The sequence below is a fragment of the Cololabis saira genome, chromosome 9, assembly GCF_033807715.1.
Source record: "Cololabis saira isolate AMF1-May2022 chromosome 9, fColSai1.1, whole genome shotgun sequence".
In the NCBI taxonomy this organism is placed as follows: domain Eukaryota; kingdom Metazoa; phylum Chordata; class Actinopteri; order Beloniformes; family Belonidae; genus Cololabis; species Cololabis saira.
The window spans coordinates 19,049,403-19,070,499 of NC_084595.1; the positions used below are offsets into that span (position 1 = coordinate 19,049,403).

At 45.5% G+C, this 21,097-nt stretch overlaps 1 protein-coding gene across 2 annotated transcripts in view; it reads right to left on the reverse strand.

The window, feature by feature from the left end:
- Positions 1–524: 524 nt before the first annotated feature.
- The window catches only part of rasgef1ba (RasGEF domain family, member 1Ba), a 146,581-nt gene continuing 126,008 nt past the window's right edge, over positions 525–21,097 (reverse strand). For both annotated transcript variants that reach the window (XM_061730671.1, XM_061730672.1), the window contains 10 exons: positions 13,569–13,784; positions 13,394–13,468; positions 11,807–11,902; positions 11,593–11,695; positions 10,130–10,209; positions 8,831–8,926; positions 5,802–5,897; positions 5,251–5,374; positions 3,323–3,395; positions 525–1,803 (listed from right to left, as the gene is read on the reverse strand). In XM_061730671.1, coding sequence (XP_061586655.1) covers positions 1,779–1,803; positions 3,323–3,395; positions 5,251–5,374; positions 5,802–5,897; positions 8,831–8,926; positions 10,130–10,209; positions 11,593–11,695; positions 11,807–11,902; positions 13,394–13,468; positions 13,569–13,784 — 984 coding nt within the window. In that variant the 3' untranslated portion in view covers positions 525–1,778. The remainder of the gene's footprint in view (positions 1,804–3,322; positions 3,396–5,250; positions 5,375–5,801; positions 5,898–8,830; positions 8,927–10,129; positions 10,210–11,592; positions 11,696–11,806; positions 11,903–13,393; positions 13,469–13,568; positions 13,785–21,097) is intronic.

Genomic DNA, 21,097 nt, shown 5'->3' on the forward strand with positions numbered 1-21,097 from the left:
TTTTGGTCAACAAAAATGAAGACACATTTTAGCTGTTTTTATTTTGTAATCTACATTTTAGTCTCGTTTTTATTCGTCTACGATATTGCATTATATATTTAATTATCGTTATCGTCACATGACCAGCATTGTCGTTGGGCCTCGTCTCGTTTTCCTCAGGTGATAAAAGGTTCGTTGACGAAAGCAATTTCACCGTTGACAAGTATTCCATTTCTTTACCCTCAAAAGGTCTTGAGTTCCTTTCTCTGTACGTCTGAGGTTATCATCCATCGGTTTTGTAGTATGGGCCTGAAGGTCTTCAGAGTTTAGACTTGTAGACGTCTGAATTTAATCTTCTAGCTGTCAGCCAGCGGGACCGTTACCATGGCAGCCATACCTGAGGTTTTCCAGGAACGACGCCTCCTCCGTATTGGTAAGTCGTAACCTCTTTTCCACGCACTTTGGATCGATGTAATCTTGAGATATCGGCAGTTTCAGAAGGTCGTGAACACTCAAACCTTTCAACAAACTCTCAGAGCCTCCTGCTACCTCGAAACGTTTTATTTTCTCGCTTTCAAACACAGCTAAATCATTTTGAAACCGTTTCTTTGTTCCATTCTTTGACAGTCTTAACACAAATGGATGAACACAGGAAGGAAAAAAACAACAGTATGTACACAATAACAGCACTGCGTGTCGAGGGACGAGGAGTCAAGGCCGAGCCGACATCAGTCAACAATATTCAACTTCATCTGAGCTAGTACCTTGTAAATTAAGTGTCTCATACAAACATATAAAAAATATCTGAGGACTACTCATACATAATCACTTTCTGTACCTAGTACAAAATTAAATAATAAAATGTTACTTTAGACATGGAGATAATCTGAATACACAGGTTCATAAATAAAAAGGGAGGAGACTTAATATGTGAAACCAAACACATTTTTAACCTTCTAGAGGTTTAAACACACAGATGCAGTTCTCCAAACAGGCCACCAGGGAGCAGCAGCAGGACACCGTGTTGCGTGGCAGGTGGAGCAGGATTCAAGCAGACATGCGTCGGGATGAGGCCTCACCGTGCACGTTAGCTGCACTTTAACACAGTGCTAGTGTCTGAAAACATAAAATAGCTAAAGTGGCCCTGGCGGTCCGATTCTGCCGGGACGGCTTGCTGCAGAGGAGCAGGAAGAGCCTGGCAGCAGGATCAGACATGGGGCAACGTGGACGATACACTTTTAAATTAATCGTTTCATGGTTGTTTTTTTCCCCACTGCAGCCCTTCATAAACACACACACACACACACACGGTGTGCATCAAGATTCAACTCTTACTTCCTGCTTCAGAAAAATCACAAAACAAGAATACATCTTTTCAAAAAAACAGAAATGCAGCCGGTGCATTTCATCAAACACGTGGAACGAACGGTGGGTGGCACAAAAGTACAGGTCGGGAGTAGCTTAGTCCTGGGGAGTGTTGCGGGTCCTCCGGACGGAGGATGCTGGCACGTGGAACCGGAGTAGCGTTTCTGTGGCGTCGACCGACCAGCGGCCGACTTGGTAGTCAGTTCGACGGGCGGCGACCTCCGTCTCCCCGGTGAAGGTCGGCGGCACGTCTTTGTAACAAAACGACTATAAAGTCATACAAAGAGATGAAAAACGGCTGTCCAAAAATATACAGCACGGAGAGCGAGAGGAGCAAAGCTGGTGAGGGAGGAGGGGGCAGCTGCGGCGGCGAAGGGTCCTCGCCAGCTGAAGCACGTGGGGATACTTGGTCGGGTTCCTCTTCATCCTCAGGTTCAGACCCTGCTCAGCAGAGTTGACCTGTGGAGGGAAGACAGAGCGGCTGTTAAAGGATGCTCTACCGGGTTTGACTGACAGCCGAGCGGCTGGAGAGGAGAGGAGGGGGGGGTGTTTGCGTTGGATAGAATCCTCCTCGGAGTTCTGCTGACGCGGCTCGGCTACAGGAAAGTGACGGATCGTGCTGCAGAGGAGGCTGGCGGACGATCAGTAAACGTGACACGCCCGAGCAGATGCACCCCGGCCGGGTTCAACCGGTTCCACTCAACACCAGAGACCCAGAACCTGCATCTGCATAAATACTGCCCGTCCTTCCAAGATGAAACCGATAAATTACATTAAAATAGTAGTTTACTGTGATTTAGGATGGACATTAGTCAAAGCTAGTCTTCATACCGGAGGTTAGAAGGAGTTATTGCATAAACACATGCATATATCTAAAAGAGATGGTTTGCATCACCATCTGCACAGAAATGCATGTTGGGATGTTGAACACTAGGGGGCGTGGATGGTCAGGGTGTCTACAGGTTTGAGCAAAGTCAATTTCAGACTTTTTAAATACCATTTTCAAACCAAAAAAAAAAGACAAGTCACTAAGAAATCTAGCGCTGAGGTCGAGGTTGCCAGATCTGGCAGGTTCCAGCCCAAACCCGCTGAAATAAGGAAAAACCAGCCCAAATCACACATTCTCTATGTTAAAACCGTCAATTATTAAATGCGTAATACATTTCAAGCTTCACAACACAACTAAATAGCCCAAAAAAGTTCAGGCTCCAAACAAAGACTACAATTAAATTGAGTAGTATTTTTTTTTCAGCCCACTTGGGCTGAAACCTGCCCAACCTGGCAACACAGATTTAGAACCTCCGCAGGAGATTCTCCTCCTCCTCTCCAAAACGATGAAATAAACATTTTAATGATGTCTCAAATTCTGAGAATTCTGAGACGTGTTAATGACAGTTTGTTCGATTATATGGACAGAATGTATAAAGATGTTAGTAGAGGCGGGCTGGACAGGGGGAGGTTTGCTCGGCGTCGGAGGAGCTCGACTTAAACACTCGTCTTCAAGCTCGAAAATTGTTTTTCTCCAGTCATAGAAGCATCATCTTCAAATTGAATATTGTTTCCCTCCTGGCATGTGATAGAAACTCTGGCAAGGAGGTGCTCCTTTCCTCTCGCCAGTGATGCCAAAGGAAAAGGTCACCTTACCCCCGCGACAGGCGGCGGCCCGGTTCTGATTAAATTGAACACTTTATTAATCCCTGAAGGGGATTTATGCTTTTGCAGCATAAATCCCCCTTTTTCTTTTTTAAATATATGTCCTTTGTTTGAGCGTGGCGGCTAACGCGACCCTCCCCCCCAGCTACTTGACATCCAAGCAAATAAATAATTAACGCTAAATGCTTCGCTCTGTGCCAAAGCAAAGGTCACCAGGAGGTTGGAGACGTCGCCGTAGGAAGTTGTTGGACACCAGGCCCCACAGGGCAGGTGTTTGTACAAAGGGATGAAGAGGACGGGGGGGGGGGGGGGGGGTCATACACACCTCAGAGACTTCCATCTGTCCTTCTCCATGTGGTTCTCAGGACTCTCGCTCTCGTACGACGACAGATACAACGCTGCAACGAGAAGAAGGGACATTTTTAGCTCAGGCTTTAAATCTGAAATGCCGCTCCGATTCCCCCGGTGTTCGTTTAAAGCTCCTGATCTTCAGAGACGTGGCTCGTATCCTGCTGTTGTGTCTGAGGGATTCGTGCGTGACCTCCGTCCCTCGCGCTCGCCGGAAGCAGCTGTAGCTGAAGGACGGTGCGTGCACCATCGCCGGAGATACAAGGTGCGAACCGCGCCCGTGGCCGCTTCCGGGAAGATTTCCCAGACCTCGCCGCTTCCTCTCGGATAAGAACGTGATAATGTGGAGCCGGCGCCACGCGACCTTGACGTGGGTTACAGGAGGCAGGAGCGACCGGCGATAACACGGAGAGGAGGCGGACGTCCTCCCGTCTTTTGACTGCAACTTCTAGTTCCTACTCTCCGTTATAGTAATGCACCGTCCTCAGCTTCCGGGCGGGATCGCCCGGGTCTCCACAACCGTTCCTAGGCCTCCTTTACTTGCAGTCAGATCATAATTGACCCTTGGTCAAGCCCCGCCCCCGTTGCCAGGTCAGACAATACTATCATCTCTCCCGTCCACTTCCATTGTAAAAATAGGGTTTCACATCAGTTTATTTCTAATTATTGGACCAAAGAAAATCAACAGCAACTAGATATAAATAAAAAGGAACACTTCAGGTACCGTGGAGTGCAGTGGTCTTCAACCCCTGGTCCTCGAAATCTACTGTCCTGCATGTCTTAGATCTCTCCCTGCTTCAGCACACCGTGATACAAGGAGCTGCGTCAACAACAGAACTGTCCAGACCTTGATGACAAGCTAATGAGGACCGTTAATTAGAATCAGGTGTTCTGAGGCCCGGAAACCTCCAAAACATGCGGGACAGTAGATCTTGAGGACCAGGGTTGGTGACCACTAGTGGAGTAAGTTTAAAAAAAACTGAGGTTTTTTGCGAAAACGAGATCTTTTGATGAGTTTAGCTGATGGCACGGTGGAAGGTGCGCACATTTATCCAAAGCAGACATTTTTCATAATTTACCGTTGGTTTTGGGATGAAACGTATTCCTGTGATTCTCTCTTTTACAAGTGCCCCAAATACACCACTTAACCATTTTAAGATAAATAAATAAAAGCTTTCGCAGTTTGTAGGTATGGGTTGTAGCTGCTGCCGAGTCGCCTTTGTTTTGGAAGTACGGATCGGATTTCTGCCAGTTTGGGGATAAAAATACGCTGCACCCTCACGACACTACAAGTGTTACTTTTACCAAAACAAAGTTAAAAAAATAATCCAGTGATTTAAATGTTGATACAAGATAAAGTAAAAACTAGGCTTTTTCTATTGATGTGAACGAGAGAGACGGCTGTTTGGTCCAACCGGATAAACTGGATGTAGCAACGGATGATGATGTTTCTGATTGGTCAGTCAGGGACCAATCAGAACCATAACAAAGGGTCAATTTACAGTACAGTAATCGCTCACTGTAACGCGGTACTCCTTTCACGGTCTCGCTGCTTCACGGATTTGCATTGTGCATCGTGTTCTGCATTCTGATTAGCTAAACAGTCTCCCTGCTTCTTCACTTCCAGTGTGTCAATAACGTTACAGTTTAATATGTACTGTACATGTAGGTAAAACAACTTGCCAAATTTAAGTTTGCAAATTTTCTCCAAAACCCATAAAGTCGGGTCGCGGTGGGGCAGTGCTGATCGCCGCAATTTGAAGTATAATAATTGTAAAAAAAATACTACTTCACGGATTTCACCCCCACGAAAAACCAGGGATTAGTGTATAAAACAAAACAAACAAGCAAGCTGCCCTCTGCCAGCCGTTAGAGGAAGTGCGGGTTCAAGCTGAGAAAACTCACCGTCTTCAGTGAACACCGGCGCCGTTAGCAGGTACTGCAGGATCTTGCGGTCCTTCTCGAACGGACACTCCACCTTCTTCCAGGTCATGAACTCGCTCACCTGTTTGGCCAGCTCCCAGAATTTCTGAAACGCGACAAAGGCGGGTTAGCATCCGGGCCACGTTGGAGGGCTTGGAAGAGCAGCGAGTGTCGTCACAAAGCGGGGCAGAAAGAGCTCCTTAAAATAGTGACTGATTCACTAAAAGTGTGAGACCAAGCGGAAGCAACGTTTGTTCCAGCTGAGCTTTAAATACTTGTGTCTGACTTCCTCATCAACTCCAGATTAGGGAAGTAGCCATAAATAACTGATGTGACCTAGTACAGGAACATGGATCTCAGAACTTTCTTCCACATGCCCCTTGAAAAAATGACATACATGATAAAGGGCAAACAGTCATTATTTGATGATGTTTGGGGGCCTGTCATCTACTTTGCATCAGAATAACTGCGGTTTTATGTTGAGGTGAGGTGTGGAAAGTCCCTTCGGCCGGGACTTTTTAGATCAACTTTACCTCAAAGTTGACGTGGCCGTTCTGCAGCCTGTTGGCGCATCCTTCGTTCAGGAAGTAGATGTCCTTTATGAGAAGGCTGAAGAAAGGGATGACGATCTACGAGACAACAGAAAGAGAAAGGGAGGTCATGTAACCGCAAATGTGCGGGGGATTTCCAGCAGGATTACGAGCGGCGATGCGGGTCGTGATCACAAATGCTTAAACCACACAGGTATGCAGCTGGATGGATGGATGGATGGATGGATGGAGATTCATTTCTTAACCAGGAGGAAAAAGAGAGAGGAAGAATTCCCCTTCAGAAGTCTCTTCAATAATTCATCAAGTACATCCTTTACACCGATTTAGGTCACAGCACGTCTATGTTTTAGTTTTACTGGAAAAAGCAGCAGCCTGAAGTGGGCGGGCCGTCAGCTGATGGTGAGCTGGGGCCGTGAGGCGATCAGCTGCTGCTCCTGCGGCCGAGGAAGTTAAAACTGTGTTGGGGTTTGTTTTGTTCCTTCTTTTTATTGAGAGCAGCTGCAGAAAAGTGGCACAGTGACCTAGAAACTAAATATACTGGATCCACCACCTTGGTTCTGTCCCACTGCAACCCCCCCCCTTAAAACATTGATGTGACGGCCTCGTCGGATCATCCACGCACTAATTCACTTCTTTGCTTTCACTTCCTTACAGGAGGTTGATGATCCGCCGAGGCCATCACAGCAGTCGGCTCTGGAACCAGAAGAGGTGCTGGGTCCAAGAGAAGGGATGGTGATCGTCCAGGAGAGATTTAAACACGACAGTCAGGGACAAATAATATTTTTGTGTGTTTCAAGTGGCCATCAATTCAACTTCAATCTAAAAAAAACCACGTGTTTTACTGAGCCGGTCCGATCTGCAGAGTGTTAGGACGTCACAGACTTTCAAAATAAAACTATCAGAGTCTTAGAAGTTGATGTCAAGTTATTCAAGTTAAGTCAAAATCGGTCTTTACCGAAGCCGATGAGAGCAGCAAATTCATCTTGGTCCAGAATTGTTTCATCAATATAATAATTTTAAATAAAATGTCAGTTAGGCTTTTATTCTGAAATCCTAAATTAATTGCCTGCCTCTGGGTTTACAGGACTGTCTCAGAAAATTTGAATATTGTGATAAAGTTCTTTATTTTCTGTAATGCAATTAAAAAAACAAAAATGTCCTACATTCTGGATTCATTACAAATCAACTGAAATATTGCAAGCCTTTTATTATTTTAATATTCCTTATTATGGTTTACAGCTTAAAATTAAGATTCCCAGCATATTCTAATTTTTTGAGATAGGATATTTGAGTTTTCTTAAGCTGTAAGCCATGATCAGCAATATTAAAATAATAAAAGGCTTGCAATATTTCAGTTGATTTGTAATGAATCCAGAATGTATGACATTTTTGTTTTTGTAATTGCATTACAGAAAATCACAATATTCTAATTTTCTGAGACAGTCCTGTAAATTGTGAGTACGTGATGCAAAAAGTTAGTTAAATGTCAAGGAATCTGTTGCCACACAACCAAACACTGGATACAACAAGTCTGCTGCAGATCAGATGTTTCCAGAAAAACACAAACGAGTCACGGATGTCCTAAATCTCTGTTCTCACAGCAAACCACAAACCTACTGAGCTGAGGAAAACAAAACAGCTCGATGCCGTTGATCTGCTGACAAAGTCACGGCGGGGGGGGGGGGGTGTCCAGAAGCAGGAACATACCAGACATCTTGGGAACTTTCCACTCGGTGACCCCTGACCTCCTGTTCTGGATGTTTGCATGTCTGGGCTCCGAGAGGAGCATCCTCGATGGGACTTAAGGAGACAGATATTGACAGAACACTCTGTCCCCATGAAGGAGGGGGGGTGGTGGGGGGGGTTCTCGGACACGCGCTGACGTTAGCAGCGGCCGGCTCGAGAGGGAGCAGAGAACGGTATGTGATCTGGCGGGAGGCCATGTTTTCATTCCTCCTCCAGGCGTGTTTGGCGAGCAGGGAACCCAGACCGTCCTCGCCTCTTGACCCACATCCTGAGCCGTTACGTAACCTCCGCCCCCGCCCGCTGGCGTAAACACGATGGGAACGAGACGACAGCCAGACACAACCATGGGCTGGGCTGCAGCTCGTAGGTGTATATATATATATATATATATATATGATATATACGATATATAACTAAATATACAATACTATTAAATACATGATATATAACAAATCAATATATAAGTAATACTAATATATATATGATATATATAAGTAATACTAATATATATATATATATATATATATATTATATATATATATATATATATATTAGTATTATATATAGTATATAGGTGTAGTATTATATATAGTATTATATATTAGTATTACTTATATATTGATTTGTTATATATCATGTATATAATAGTATTGTATATTTAGTTATATATCGTATATATCATGTGTGTATATATATATATTATTACTATCATACATACATAAGTATATATATGTTATATTATACATGTTTCCAGTACACGTGTATATGCAGATGCATTTTTATTTCTTTTTTTATACATATAATTCTATTTAAATATATACATTTATATACATATACATATACATCCATCTTTTTGGAACGCTGTTTCTTTTTTATTTTTGTTTTTTGTTCTTGCTATTATTTCAATACAATGTATTTTCTTGGTGAGAACTTTGAATAAGCCCATTTAGGGCTTCCTTTCTCACCTGCACATATTTTCATGCTTTTATGTTCATTTAAACTTTTGTACCGTTTTTTTATGTTGTGCAAATAAACAAATCAAACATTATTTATCTTTTTTTTTTACCTTTTATATGGGTGTTGGTTTTTGGGGTGTTTTATTTCTCCTTTCTTGGTTCTTGTATATGACAGTGCTGAGTGAGTGAGATGGAGATGTCCATCTCCCCCAGGGATAATCCCAAAGGGATTAATAAAGTCGTCTGAATCTGAATCTGAGCTAAAGGTGTGAAGTGTGAGCTCCAGTCCGGAGCATCGTGGAGCCTCACCTTCTCTCTGCTGCTGTTGGCCGTGAGCGACCTCTGGGTGGCTCCTCTCAGGGCCGTTCTGTAGTTGTAAAAGTTGCTGGACGGATCCATCTGGTGCTGTGGAGAACGGGAGGAGAGAGTCAGCTTCGGGGGGGCAGGGAGCCAGCAGGATGGTGATTATCTCTTATAGTTCCTGTTGTAGTAGTTTGAAACTCAAGTCTGACGCAGCTGAATCGATAACGACTCGGTGTTTAAGAAACGGTGGCCTTAACCCTTTATGACAGACCGGAGCGCCGTCGCTCCCGTTCAAAATGCACGTACAATTACAACCAAATACAACAGAGCAATTAATCTTTTTGCATGTTAAGCAGGAAGAGTTTCACTTACATATCCTGCATTTAGTGTCCCAGAGTTTTAATCCATTAAATCGTTTCGAAAAAAATCACATAATAATCCAGTAAAATTGTTCACACGGAAATCTTCATAATTGACATCGCAGGTTATTTATATATCCGGTACGTGTTCACAGCTCGTCCTACGCTGACATACGTTAAATTTTTTTGGTAATTATTTGCACTTTATAGCAATTTATTTAGTTAGTATGGACTTGTAACATACAGATGATTAAATATTGGCTTATATGGGTTGTTTTGATGCATAGCAAATACAAATACTGCATAAAATGGCAGTATAGCATGCAGAAATGTAAAAATATGCTTAGGCGGACTTGTTCTATGCAAGGGTTAAGAGATGTACGATGCCTTCAAGTCTGACAAAGGACCAAAATAAAAACACGACCCGACTGAAAGTTCAGGCTCTTCCTCAGCGAGGCTTCTGGGAACGAAGCAGAAACATGAAGGATGTGACTAAAACCAAAAAAGGAGAGAGAACAATCGGCAGCTTGAAGAGAAGCGGCGCTCGTCTCCAGCGAGGAGAGAAACGGAAACCTGGAGAGATGAAGTCTCTGAAAGTCCCGCAGGTGCAAGTCTGACTCATCAGATGTCGTGTTTCAAAAGGAGGGGGGGTCAAGTGACCCGTGTCGGAGTTACACCCAAACATCTGGGCTGTCCTGGCTGCAGGACTCCCATCGCCACGGAGACGTCGCTTCGGCCTGTTTGCTGTTAGATCTGGATCTTTGTTGCTGTTTTGCACTTAATTGTTCTTCCTGCCTTTTGTTTGTTGTGTCTCTGCGAGATCTAAACCCCTGAAAGCTGCCGTGCCAGTCGGCTTCCTGCAGAACCGAGCTCCCTGGCAGCAGAACAGAGCCGCGAAGCATCAGATATTCACATCTTACAGATATTTACACTCGGGGTTACGAACCTCTAAGATGTCAAACTTGGCTGTTTTCACTTTGCTCCAGGTCTTCTTCAGCCGGGAGACGGCACTCATGTTCATCCCAGCTGCAGGGCGAGCACACACACACACACAAAAGAGACAATTAGAGGGAGGTCGCACGACTAAGCAAACACCCAAACATTAACACATGGCATCTTCCCAACCCAGCCAGACAGCCCCCCCCCCCCCCCGGCCCCTTTCCACGTTGTTTTTTCTTATGCAGCACAAGGACTCAGGAACAATGGAGCACCCCCCCTGCCGTCCCAGAGCTCTGCCCCCCATATGGTGACCCTGCTGCTAACGCACAAAACAACTGGGACCCGAACAGAAATCCTCTTCCCTTCTACGGGAAACTAATATTTAAAAAAAAAAAAAAACTCCTTGGTCTCATTTTAAAATGAGAAGACTTGAACTGTTTTTTTGAGATCCAAACAAAAACACATGACTAAGAAAACCATCAGAATAAAGTGTTACGCAACCCCGGCGGTCCCTGGAGACGCCGGATGCTGTGGGCAGAGGGGGGGGACAGCTGGCTCCTCCACCCGGCTCTTTGTGCACTCGCTCCCTCTTTGGTCGGAGCGGCCCATCTGCTCGGACCGGTTTGTTCAGAGTGCTCTGCTAATGCCGACCCCCGAGAGTGACCACAGCCCCTGGAGTCCGTCAGCTGCCCCCCCCCAACACCACCAGATCTGAAGTACTTCCTGTGCAGAAGCACGCCACACTTCCATTTCAGGAGTCGAGCACAAAGACGGGAGCAAAGCGGAGAACTGAGTTTATGTGCGCTCTGGTGCAGCTGAAGTGCAACCGGGGGGGCAGAGAACGTTTCAGCAGGAAAACAGCGGCTTTTCTCTCCATTTACAGTAAGTGCTTCCTTAGTGAGTCCTCTCAGAGACCACAGAAGCAAACATGCAATTGACGTTTGTCAAGCCCCGCCCCCGTTGCCAGGTCGGACAAAACTGTCGTCTCTCCCGTCCACTTCCGTTGTAAAAACGGGGTTTTACGTCACTTTATTTCTAATTATTGGACCAAAGAAAATCAACTAGATATAAATAAAAAGGAACACTTCAGGTACCATGTAGTGAGTTAAAAAAAACTGAGGTTTTCGGCAAAAACAAGAGTTTAGCTGGTGGCACATTTTTCATAATTACCGTTGGTTTTGTTATGAAATGTGTTCCTGTGATTCTCTCTTTTACAAGCGCCCCAAACACACTGCTTAACCATTTTAAGATAAATAAATAAACGCGTTCACGGTTGTAGCTGCTGCCGAGCCGACTTTGTTTTGGAAGTACGGATCGGATTTCTGCCAGTTTGAGACTGAATCATGACGACTCAGTCTCATTTGAACGACGTTTCCTCGACCACGACGAGTGCGTTTGGTGATAACGGCAACGTTTTTGTGCTGCAAAAGAGCTCATGTGGATGAGACAACAACAACAGCAGCTACTCACATATGATGGCCATGAGGGAGTTGAAGTTGCCAATGTTGAAGCATTCGCGCGCCACGTCGATGAAGAACTCGATGACTCGCGCTCGGTGCTTCTTCTTCACGGGCTGTTGAAGGAAGAAGAAAACAGATTAATAAATAAAAATCTGATTTTTATTTTCTCTGCCGTTTTTAGACGTGAAAGTCTCCCGGACGAGGTCGGGCGTCCCGCTGCTCACCAGGCAGATCTCCGTCGCCACCAGGTAGCTGAGTCTGTTGAACCAGTCCACGTACGCCTCCAGGTTGCTGGCCTTCTTGTGGTCGCTGAAGCGGCTCTGCAACAACAACAACATTTCAATTAGTGTGGAAGTTAATTGCAAAGAAAAGGAATTGTGCACACCTGGATAAACGAGACAAGGGCAAGTTGGGCTGAGTAGGTACTGGTGGAAAAGTGCCATTAGAACCTCGACAGAGTAGATACAGAAAAAGTATCTAGTGGGCATGGGTAGACCCCTAGTGGGAAAGCACTAGGAATGGGTGATATTTTACCGTTCACGATAAACCGTCAAAAAAATTCCTTACGATAAGAATTTGTCATCTCACGGTAAAAACAATAAATTCCCGTTTATGATGTTTTTGTGTAAAGATGATTTATGGTTCTGCGTTAAATCCACGCACAACGTACGTGAAGGAAGGAAGGAAGGAGGGAAGGAAGGAAGGAAGGAAGGAAGGAAGGAAGGAAGGAAGGAAGGAAGGAAGGAAGGAAGGAAGGAAGGAAGGAAGGAAGGAAGGAAGGAAGGAAGGAAGGAAGGAAGGAAGGAAGGGAGGGAGGGAGGGAGGGAGGGAGGGAGGGAGGGAGGGAGGGAGGGAGGGAGGGAAGGAAGGAAGGAAGGAAGGAAGGAAGGAAGGAAGGAAGGAAGGAAGGAAGGAAGGAAGGAAGGAAGGAAGGAAGGAAGGAAGGAAGGAAGGAAGGAAGGAAGGAAGGAAGGAAGGAAGGAAGGAAGGAAGGAAGGAAGGAAGGAAGGAAGGAAGGAAGGAAGGAAGGAAGGAAGGAAGGAAGGAAGGAAGGAAGGAAGGAAGGAAGGAAGGATAAATTCCCGTTGATGACGTTTTTGTGTAACAAACATGGCGGATCTGAGAGCAAGATAGATTTATAGTTGAAAAGGTGGAGTTGAATTTTTATTATGGCGGGATAAATGCCAGAAATTATCGTGATAAATTTTTTAGTCCATACCGCCCATCCCTAGAAAGCACCAATCCGAGTTGAGGCGGGTGGAGTCGGGCCGAGTAGGTACTGGTGGAAAAGCGCCATAAGTGGACCAGTGCGGCCTCATCCTGCTTTCAGGAGCACGATAGAAACCGATCCCGTCCACGTTGTCTGTGCCGCTTCTTTGTGTTGATTCCTCTGGATCTGGTTCCAGGCATTCCTCTGGCCTGATGCCCCCCGATCCCCCCACGCAGGGTTTCCCGCCTCTGGACACATATTAACGCGGCTCGTTGGGGGTTCGAGGCCGACTAGCCCGCGGCACAAAGGCAGCCTAACCCCCCTCCCTCTCAGCTCACCTCATTCCCAATAAAAGGTCTGTTGCCTAGCAGCCAAGCAGCTGACGAGAGGACCCGCCGCCTCCCAATAACAACCCCCCCTCAGCACCAGCCGTTGCTAGGAGACGAGGCGCTCGCATGCCCGTCTCATTCAGCCGTCGGGATGATTTGGGGGAAATTTGTCAGCGAGGTGCGTTTGTGTGCGAGGAGCTGGAGAGGTTTGGTCTGGAGGCCGCCTGGCCCCTCCGACCCGCTCTGACCCACCCTTACCCTGCAGAACTTACCTTATCGTTGTCCAGCGGGTCTTTCTGCACGAAGGCCTGGACGAACTCTTCAGGCCCGATGTGACTCAGTCTCTCCTGCAGAGGAACGAGAGGAAACATAAATAAACGCCGGCTGTTCCCCACGTTTGTTCAGGGTTTCAGAGAGACGGGGGGGAAACGTGCCCACGGCTCTCACCAGCTCTATGTGAGTGAGCTGCTGCGCCACGGTGAACGGGTCGTTGCAGATGGACAGCAGGTCTCTCTGGACCGCCGCCTGAGGCTTGGCCTTCACGGCAGTGAGCCGCTCGGCCGCCGTGGCGTTGATCTTGACCAGGGTCTCCTCGTACTGGCTGAGGGCCGTCAGCCTCCGGATCAGGCCCTGGCTCAGCTGGCCCAGCGCCTTCCTGCACACCTGAGGACGAAGGGGGGGGTGAGAACGGTTTCAATTACAGTACATGTGGCCGGGTCGGCTCCCAACCCAGACCAAAGAACCACCCGGATCATGTGACCCCTCCAGTTTTTATGCATTTCCCAGAAACATCTTCCCATAGTCATGACCGCTTAAACCGAGACCAAGACCAGGGAGTATCAAGATCAAGACTAGTTCAGCTCCAGACCGAGACCAAAAAGAAACCTGGTTATTTTCTCATCCTGCGTGAGTTGTAGAACATCAGCACCATCCTGGTTCAGCTAGTTTCCATATGAGGTTGTATTCAACTGCAGCACAATAACACAGAGAAGTGGATGTCTGATGTTGAACTCACTATAAATGTTTTCATCAATCAGCTGAGATCAAATATGTGCACTACCGCTATTTCTACACTATTGGAGGATTGACTCCAGCGCTTTTAAGGATTGACAGGACTACTAACTAGTCCCAAAGTCATCTAACAGAATAACCAGCTCCAACAGCCCCCTCCACCTCAGAAAAGTAATGCATAGTAAATGTTACTGATTTAAAAATTGACTTAATTTGGAGATGAAACCTGAATTTTAAATATTAAAGATACAATTATCAACTTGAAATTACATTATTTACCATTATAGTAATCAGATTACACCGTATATCAGCATCACTGAAATGGACCTGATGCTTAATCAATCACAACGATATGCAAATATTATCCATATATTTATTCAAACAAGGCCATTATAAAACACAAAACTATAATTAAATACAGACACAAATGCAAATGCACCAAGACATTAAACCAAATGCAAAATACAAATAGTTTACAAAACTGTACATCAACAAGAGGAACCTTGGTGTGCAACGGCATCTCAGTTATCCGGGTCTGAGACCTGGCGAGACCCAGAGACCGAGATAAGACCGGTCTGGAGAACTACAAGTCTATCAGCGGGTCACTGATGGCGTTAGACGGCTGCGCTGTCACCAGGCTCAATCCCTCTCTGAGCCAAGTGTCCCCAGGGGGGTCACGGCCCTGTTCCGAACATTTCCCGACTCAAAACAGACCGCGGTTAGATAACTGTTCCCTTCTTGGCAACGTCCGTGCGAGTAGTTGCGTAACACGAGGAGGAATAAGTACATGTGGGTTTGATTACGTGGGTGTTGGAAAAGTCCGACACGGATGACGGGACCCATCTCCTTAATATTTGTTCCCTCGGCCTCCGGGCCAAGTGGGCCTCCAGGATCTGGGTTCAACAAACGGAGCTCCGCTCGGCCGGGGGAAGAGACACCACGGAGGTCTGCAGACTCCTGAACCGTCGGACCTCAGCGCACCTCGCCACCAGGGAAGAACCATCGAGTGTCCACTTCAGTGGAGCATCTGCTGCAACCCGCCCCCGCCCCTACAAACACCGGGGTAAATATAGTCCTGCGTCCTGGAGACAGCAGCACTCCCGTCAGTTTAGGAACGAGGGAACGCTGCGGGGCCACGCCACCGGACAACCAGCAACCCTGGCGGCGAGCCGGAGCCTACTCGGTGCGAGTCATCACCGCCGCATCACGAGAGGGCCAGTTACTCCTGGCTGAGTGGTGTCACTTCCTGTGGAGCACCACCTGACCCGAGCAGAGGCCAGGCTGTTTTTAGCCGCTCAGCCAACCAGCGCTAATGAAGAGATGAAAGAAGGAGGGAGGTTGTTTTATCTACAAACGGGCACTTAGTGCCGAGTCACGACGCTGTGGAAACACCTTTCCATCACATCTATAGGCAGTAGGGATGGGCGGTATGGACTAAAAAATGTATCACGATAATTTCTGGCATTTATCCCGATAACGATAAAAAATGACGAAATGACGAAAATGACTCAAGCTCCTCACTCTCAGATCTGCCATGTTTGTTACACCAAAACGTCATCAACGGGAATTTATCCTTTCTTTCTGGCTCATTTCTTTCTGGCTCATTTCTTTCTTTCTTTCTTTCTTTCTTTCTTTCTTTCTTCTTCTTTCTTTCTTTCTTTCTTTCTTTCTGGCTCATTTCTTTCTTTCTTTCTTTCTGGCTCATTTCTTTCTGGCTCATTTCTTTCTTTCTTTCTTTCTTTCTGGCTCATTTCTTTCTTTCTTTCTTTCTTTCTTTCTTTCTTTCTTTCTTTCTTTCTTTCTTTCTTTCTTTCTTTCTTTCTTTCTTTCTTTCTTTCTTTCTTTCTTTCTTTCTTTCTTTCTTTCTTTCTTTCTTTCTTTCTTTCTTTCTTTCTTTCTTTCTTTCTTTCTTTCTTTCTTTCTTTCTTTCTTTCTTTCTTTCTTTCTTTCTTTCTTTCTTTCTTTCTTTCTTTCTTTCTTTCTTTCTTTCTTTCTTTCTTTCTGGCTCATTTCTTTCTTTCTTTTTTCTAGAAAAAATACCAATTCAACTCCATCTTTCTAACTATAAATCTATCACCACATTCAGTCTTTGGAGCCCCCAAAACACTGCTCTAAAAGAATACTAAATACTACTAAACTACACCAATTAAATTGAATTAATAAAAACCAATTAAATTAGTACACCTGTACTGCAAAACTGTAATGACTAAAATGAAACAAGTTTGAAATGTAAGAACAGATTCAACATTTATTCAAACTGTATGGCTTAAACAGTGGGATAACAGTGCAAACAGCAAAAGTACCATTGTCCTTCAAGTTTTCTTAGCTTATAAAATCACAAAGTAGAAAAAAGATACAACCTGATAAATAAAGAAACAGGACAAATACATAAAAGCCATCCTTTGCACTCACTGTTTTTTGCAGACTCTGCATATAATAGATGATGTTTGCTCCTCGTCTCTCTTTTTAAATCCAAACCAGTTCCAGATAACGGAGCTGGAGCCTTGTTTAACAACGAGCTCCTCGCTCTCAGATCCGCCTTCCGCCACGTTTGTTTCACGTCATCGTCATCAATAGGAATTTATCGTTTTTACCGCGATATGACAAATTATTACCGTGGGGAATTTTTTTGACGGTTTATCGTGAACGGTAAAATATCGCCCATCCCTAATAGGCAGGTGAGGGTAAATAGTTTTTCTACATCTCCCGTCATTCTGAGGAGAAGATGCAGGGATGTTTATACATCCTGCTTCGTGGCTGTATCTGGGCCGGGCCTAGGGCTAGTACTAGTTGTGTTAAAATAGAAACTGGTTCAGAAACCGTTCAGACCTGCAGTTCACCTCGTTTCAGTCACATCAGGCTTCAAAATGATAATAAACCAAATGAAAACTATTTAATTAAACAAACTTATGAGAACTCACAGCAAAAAACCAATAGCACTTGTACGTTTCAGCAAGAACCAGCGCTGGATGGGGTCACTCCCGGATCACCGACCCAGTTCCTGGTTCCTGCCTCCCCATATATCCAGCCACATCCATAATGATAGTCCCACTACGGAGATCGAGGTCCGGGAATGTTTTGAGTGTGGTTTGGACCCAACTTGGAGCGAGCGCTCAGACGATCTATTCTGAACTCGAGTCTGTTCCCGGGGAGCTGCAGCACCGGAGGACCAGCATGCAGCTCATCACCAGACCTGCCTGGGGTTTAAAAAAAAAAAAAAAAACGCCATTTGAGGAATCTCTGATACCCCTTTTCCACAAATCCGGTTCCAGGGCTGGTTCTGGGCCAGTGTTGGTTCTGGTTCACAACTCGTTCAACTTGCGAAACCAGCTGAGAACCAGTTTGCTTTTCCACAGCTCATGGTGCTAAGGGGAGCCACGTCATAACGTCGCTGCATTGGCATGAAAGTTGAAGCAACAACAAGGTATTTGCTCTAATAGGACTTTTAGAGAAGTGTCCACGTAGCACCTCCGTGGACACTTCTCTAAAAGACAGGTTGTCTCCTCTTCAAACCACTGCTGCTTTGCTGCATCCAAATTAATTCTTATTTAAAAATGTCTCCGTCTCCCAGTCTTGCTATTGCCGTTGGTCTTAACTAGGGGTGGGCAAAAATATTGATACGGCAATATATCGCGATACATAGTCTCCCGATGCGATATCGATATTAAATGTATGTAGCTGCACTTTATTTTGTGATTTCAGTGTGGGTGAGACACTGCATTTTATTTTTTGTCATTTTAAGTCAGGGGCAAGTAGCTGTACTGTATTTTTGTGATTTCAATTTCAGTGTGGATGAGACACTGCATTTTGAGTATTTTGTATCTAAGAATAATGCAAACACTGCACTTTTCATTGTGTTTCAGTGTGTTTTTTCATGCAAATATGTTGCATAATTATAATGGAAAGTTTGAATTGATTGTTTTGACTCAGTCTGTCCAATGCATTATCACTATCATCTGATGTACATATATACAACTTGGATTTTAAGATGTGTAATGCATTTTTAAATTTTTCGGTGAACTATGTAGAATATTGCGATATATCTGGATATATCGCATAATTGGGATATCGCAATTTGTATCGTATCGTGGCTCAAGTATCGTGATGCGTATCGTATCATGAGGTCCTTCCCAATACCCACCCCTAGTCTTAACAACTCCGCCCCCTCTGCTTACGTTTAGCGTTTTTTTTTCCTCTAGCCCAGCAAAGAGTTGGTGCTACCTTGGAACTGGTTTTTCTGGCCCGGTGCCAGTTCTTTTTCAGTGGAAACAGAAAGCCCGGTTCCAAACTCAGCACTGGCCCAGAACCAGAACCAGCCCGGAACCGGTTTGGTGGAAAAGGGGTATCAGAAACACGTTTCCAACTAAAAAGGTCTTTGCTTCCACGTGAGGTTTCTAAGAAATGGCCCGGGGTTTGTTTTCTCATCACGGGTTATCGTCTACAGATTTAAGACCTCGTGTTGCCGAAGCTTCACTGAAAACATCCTGTTGGAGAGGCTGCTCTCTGGTCACGGGCCACGTGCTCATGACCGCCGCTGAGCTGCAGGGTATTCCCCCCCCCCCCCATGTCCTTCCTTCAGCAGCGCATGAATCTGATGTTCCTGACCTTCATCGATTCTCTAAAATCCTCGTTTTCCAGCATTCACGTGTTATTCAGTGTTCTGTGTTTGTGTGTCTGTGTGGGGTGGGGGGTGGGGGGGCTGCAGCCGCTTCAATGATCTCCGTCTGCTCCCGCCGGTTTACCTGCCACCGTGGACGGAGGTCGTTGTCAGGCACAGCTTCACTATTACCCAGCAGCCCCCTCTCCATCGGCCCGTTTATCAAGCGTGAAATCGTCTCCTCGGAAAGTACCGAGGAATCCTAAAAGTAAACGACTTTCTGTTTTATCTGTTCCACCCTTCAGAGGTCGGTCCATTTACCGCGAAATCAAAAGTTATTTTAGCATGACTGTAAAACTCAACAAGCGCGACCGAACAAGTGCAGACACGTGTTCCAGTTAAAAACAGGCCGAGCTTCCCGGACTCGCAGGAGAAGATGGACGAGAAGTGTCAGGTAGGAATGTATTGATTTCCTGATCCAAACCGGATCAATACCTGATGAGTCATGTGATGACTGTTTTCAGAAGGAGGAGAAGACAAAGAAGACGGGTGTGAGGGCTTCTGCAGAACAGACGGATGTTTGTCTCCGCTATCAGCACCTGGTCCTCACATGTCCGCCGCCGTATCAACTTACAGCTCCCCCCCCCGAGGAACAGAGGATCAAAACAGAAGTGAAACAATCAGGGCTGATTGTGAAGTGAAACAAGTCCTGATGATGGCGGCGTGCTTAGAGTCTCAGGAGCTTCAAGCTGCAATAAACGGTTACTATCGGCAACCACAGAAGAAAAAGCCTCCGTACACCAACAGATAACGTGAGACGAACAAACCGGGGATTCACACCGAAAGCATCAGAAATCACCTGTGGGCCGGGCTTATTAGAGGTAAGGTAAGGCGCTGCAGAACTACAGGTAGAGTCTCTAGAAGAAAAACATTACTGTATTTTCTGGACTATAAGTCGCACCTGCATATAAGCCGCACCGGCTCTATTTTTAAAAAAATAATTAAAAAAAGATATACAAGCCGCACCCGCTCTATTTAAAAAGCCGCAGATATTTATGTTGTTAGATTAGATATTTACTACATGTACAGAAGGATTTTGAACTGTAAATGATGTACATGTTTGTACCTAAATAGATCCTTTCCTAACAGTGTTTTTTAACATGTCAGCAACTTTGCTGATTAAAACGGGACAGAACCAAGAGAATATAACTGCTATTTATTTATCTGTTTGAAATCTGCTTCTACCTACTTCTATCTGCTAAAGAAGAATTAGCGTATTCTTCTTTGCATTTATTTTGTCTTAGTTTTGATTCTAATTCCGGTTAGAGCACCCCGAGCGGTGGAAGAAAAATCCACAGAATAGCTGCACCTTTGTATAAGCTGCACGGTTGAAAACCTATGAAAAAAGTAGCGGCTTATAGTCCAGAAAATACGGTAATTTAAATCAAGAATCCAGAGTCTAATAATATTTTTCACTCCGGATATTTCTCTCAGACGGGAGGAAATGTTGTCGGTAGTTGACATTAAACAACATCAAGATAGTCACGTGCTCCAGAGCTGCTGCCCTCTGAGGCTGTGGCGCTTTCGCTGTGAATGCACGGTAAGAGGAAAGGTGGTGGAGACAGCTGAGCACATCCCTGGCTGCAACCCCCCCCCCCCCTCTAATCAGAGCATGTTTGAGGTTAGATGAGGATTCTCCGAGACTCGCCAGACTAAACAGTTTTACTCCTCCACAACTCCTGAACAAGCAGACTTCACACACTTCCTCCGCACAAATGCCCTTAAAAAAAGGGGAAAAACTGACTCTTTGCACAAAAGCTCATATTATTAAAAACTTCTTGTTGCTTTGGTTTGTTCACCTCTCTGTCCCAAGACTCCCACGTGCCAGCAGGCCATTTTAACTCCAGCTTTTACTGGCATTTCTCTCCACAGGCTGTTCAGCGTGAGTCTACTAGTTCTACTACTATAACTACTACTACAACAGCAAGTACTACTAGTATTAGTTGGACACAGGTGCTGCCTTATACTGGTGTTTCTGTCCACAGGCGGTTCGGCGTGAATCCAAACAACCTCTACATGTCTGAAAGGGGACGGTGGACATGTTCGCTAGAGACGACAGGAAGTGCAGGACAAACAACGGTAATGTCACCGGCTCCGAGGGAACATTGGGAGGCGAGCCGCGAGCTCAGCAGAAATATCCCACAATCCACCAGCGCTCACCTAAAACCCACCTAACCCACCAACAATGGTGCCTTTCTCTCAACCCCCCCACCTCGCAGTGCTGCTATCTGCAGGAATCTGCCTATGACCGTAGCTTCGCTGCACATGCGGCTTGCACGCCAGCGCCGGCGGCCACCAGATCAGCAGC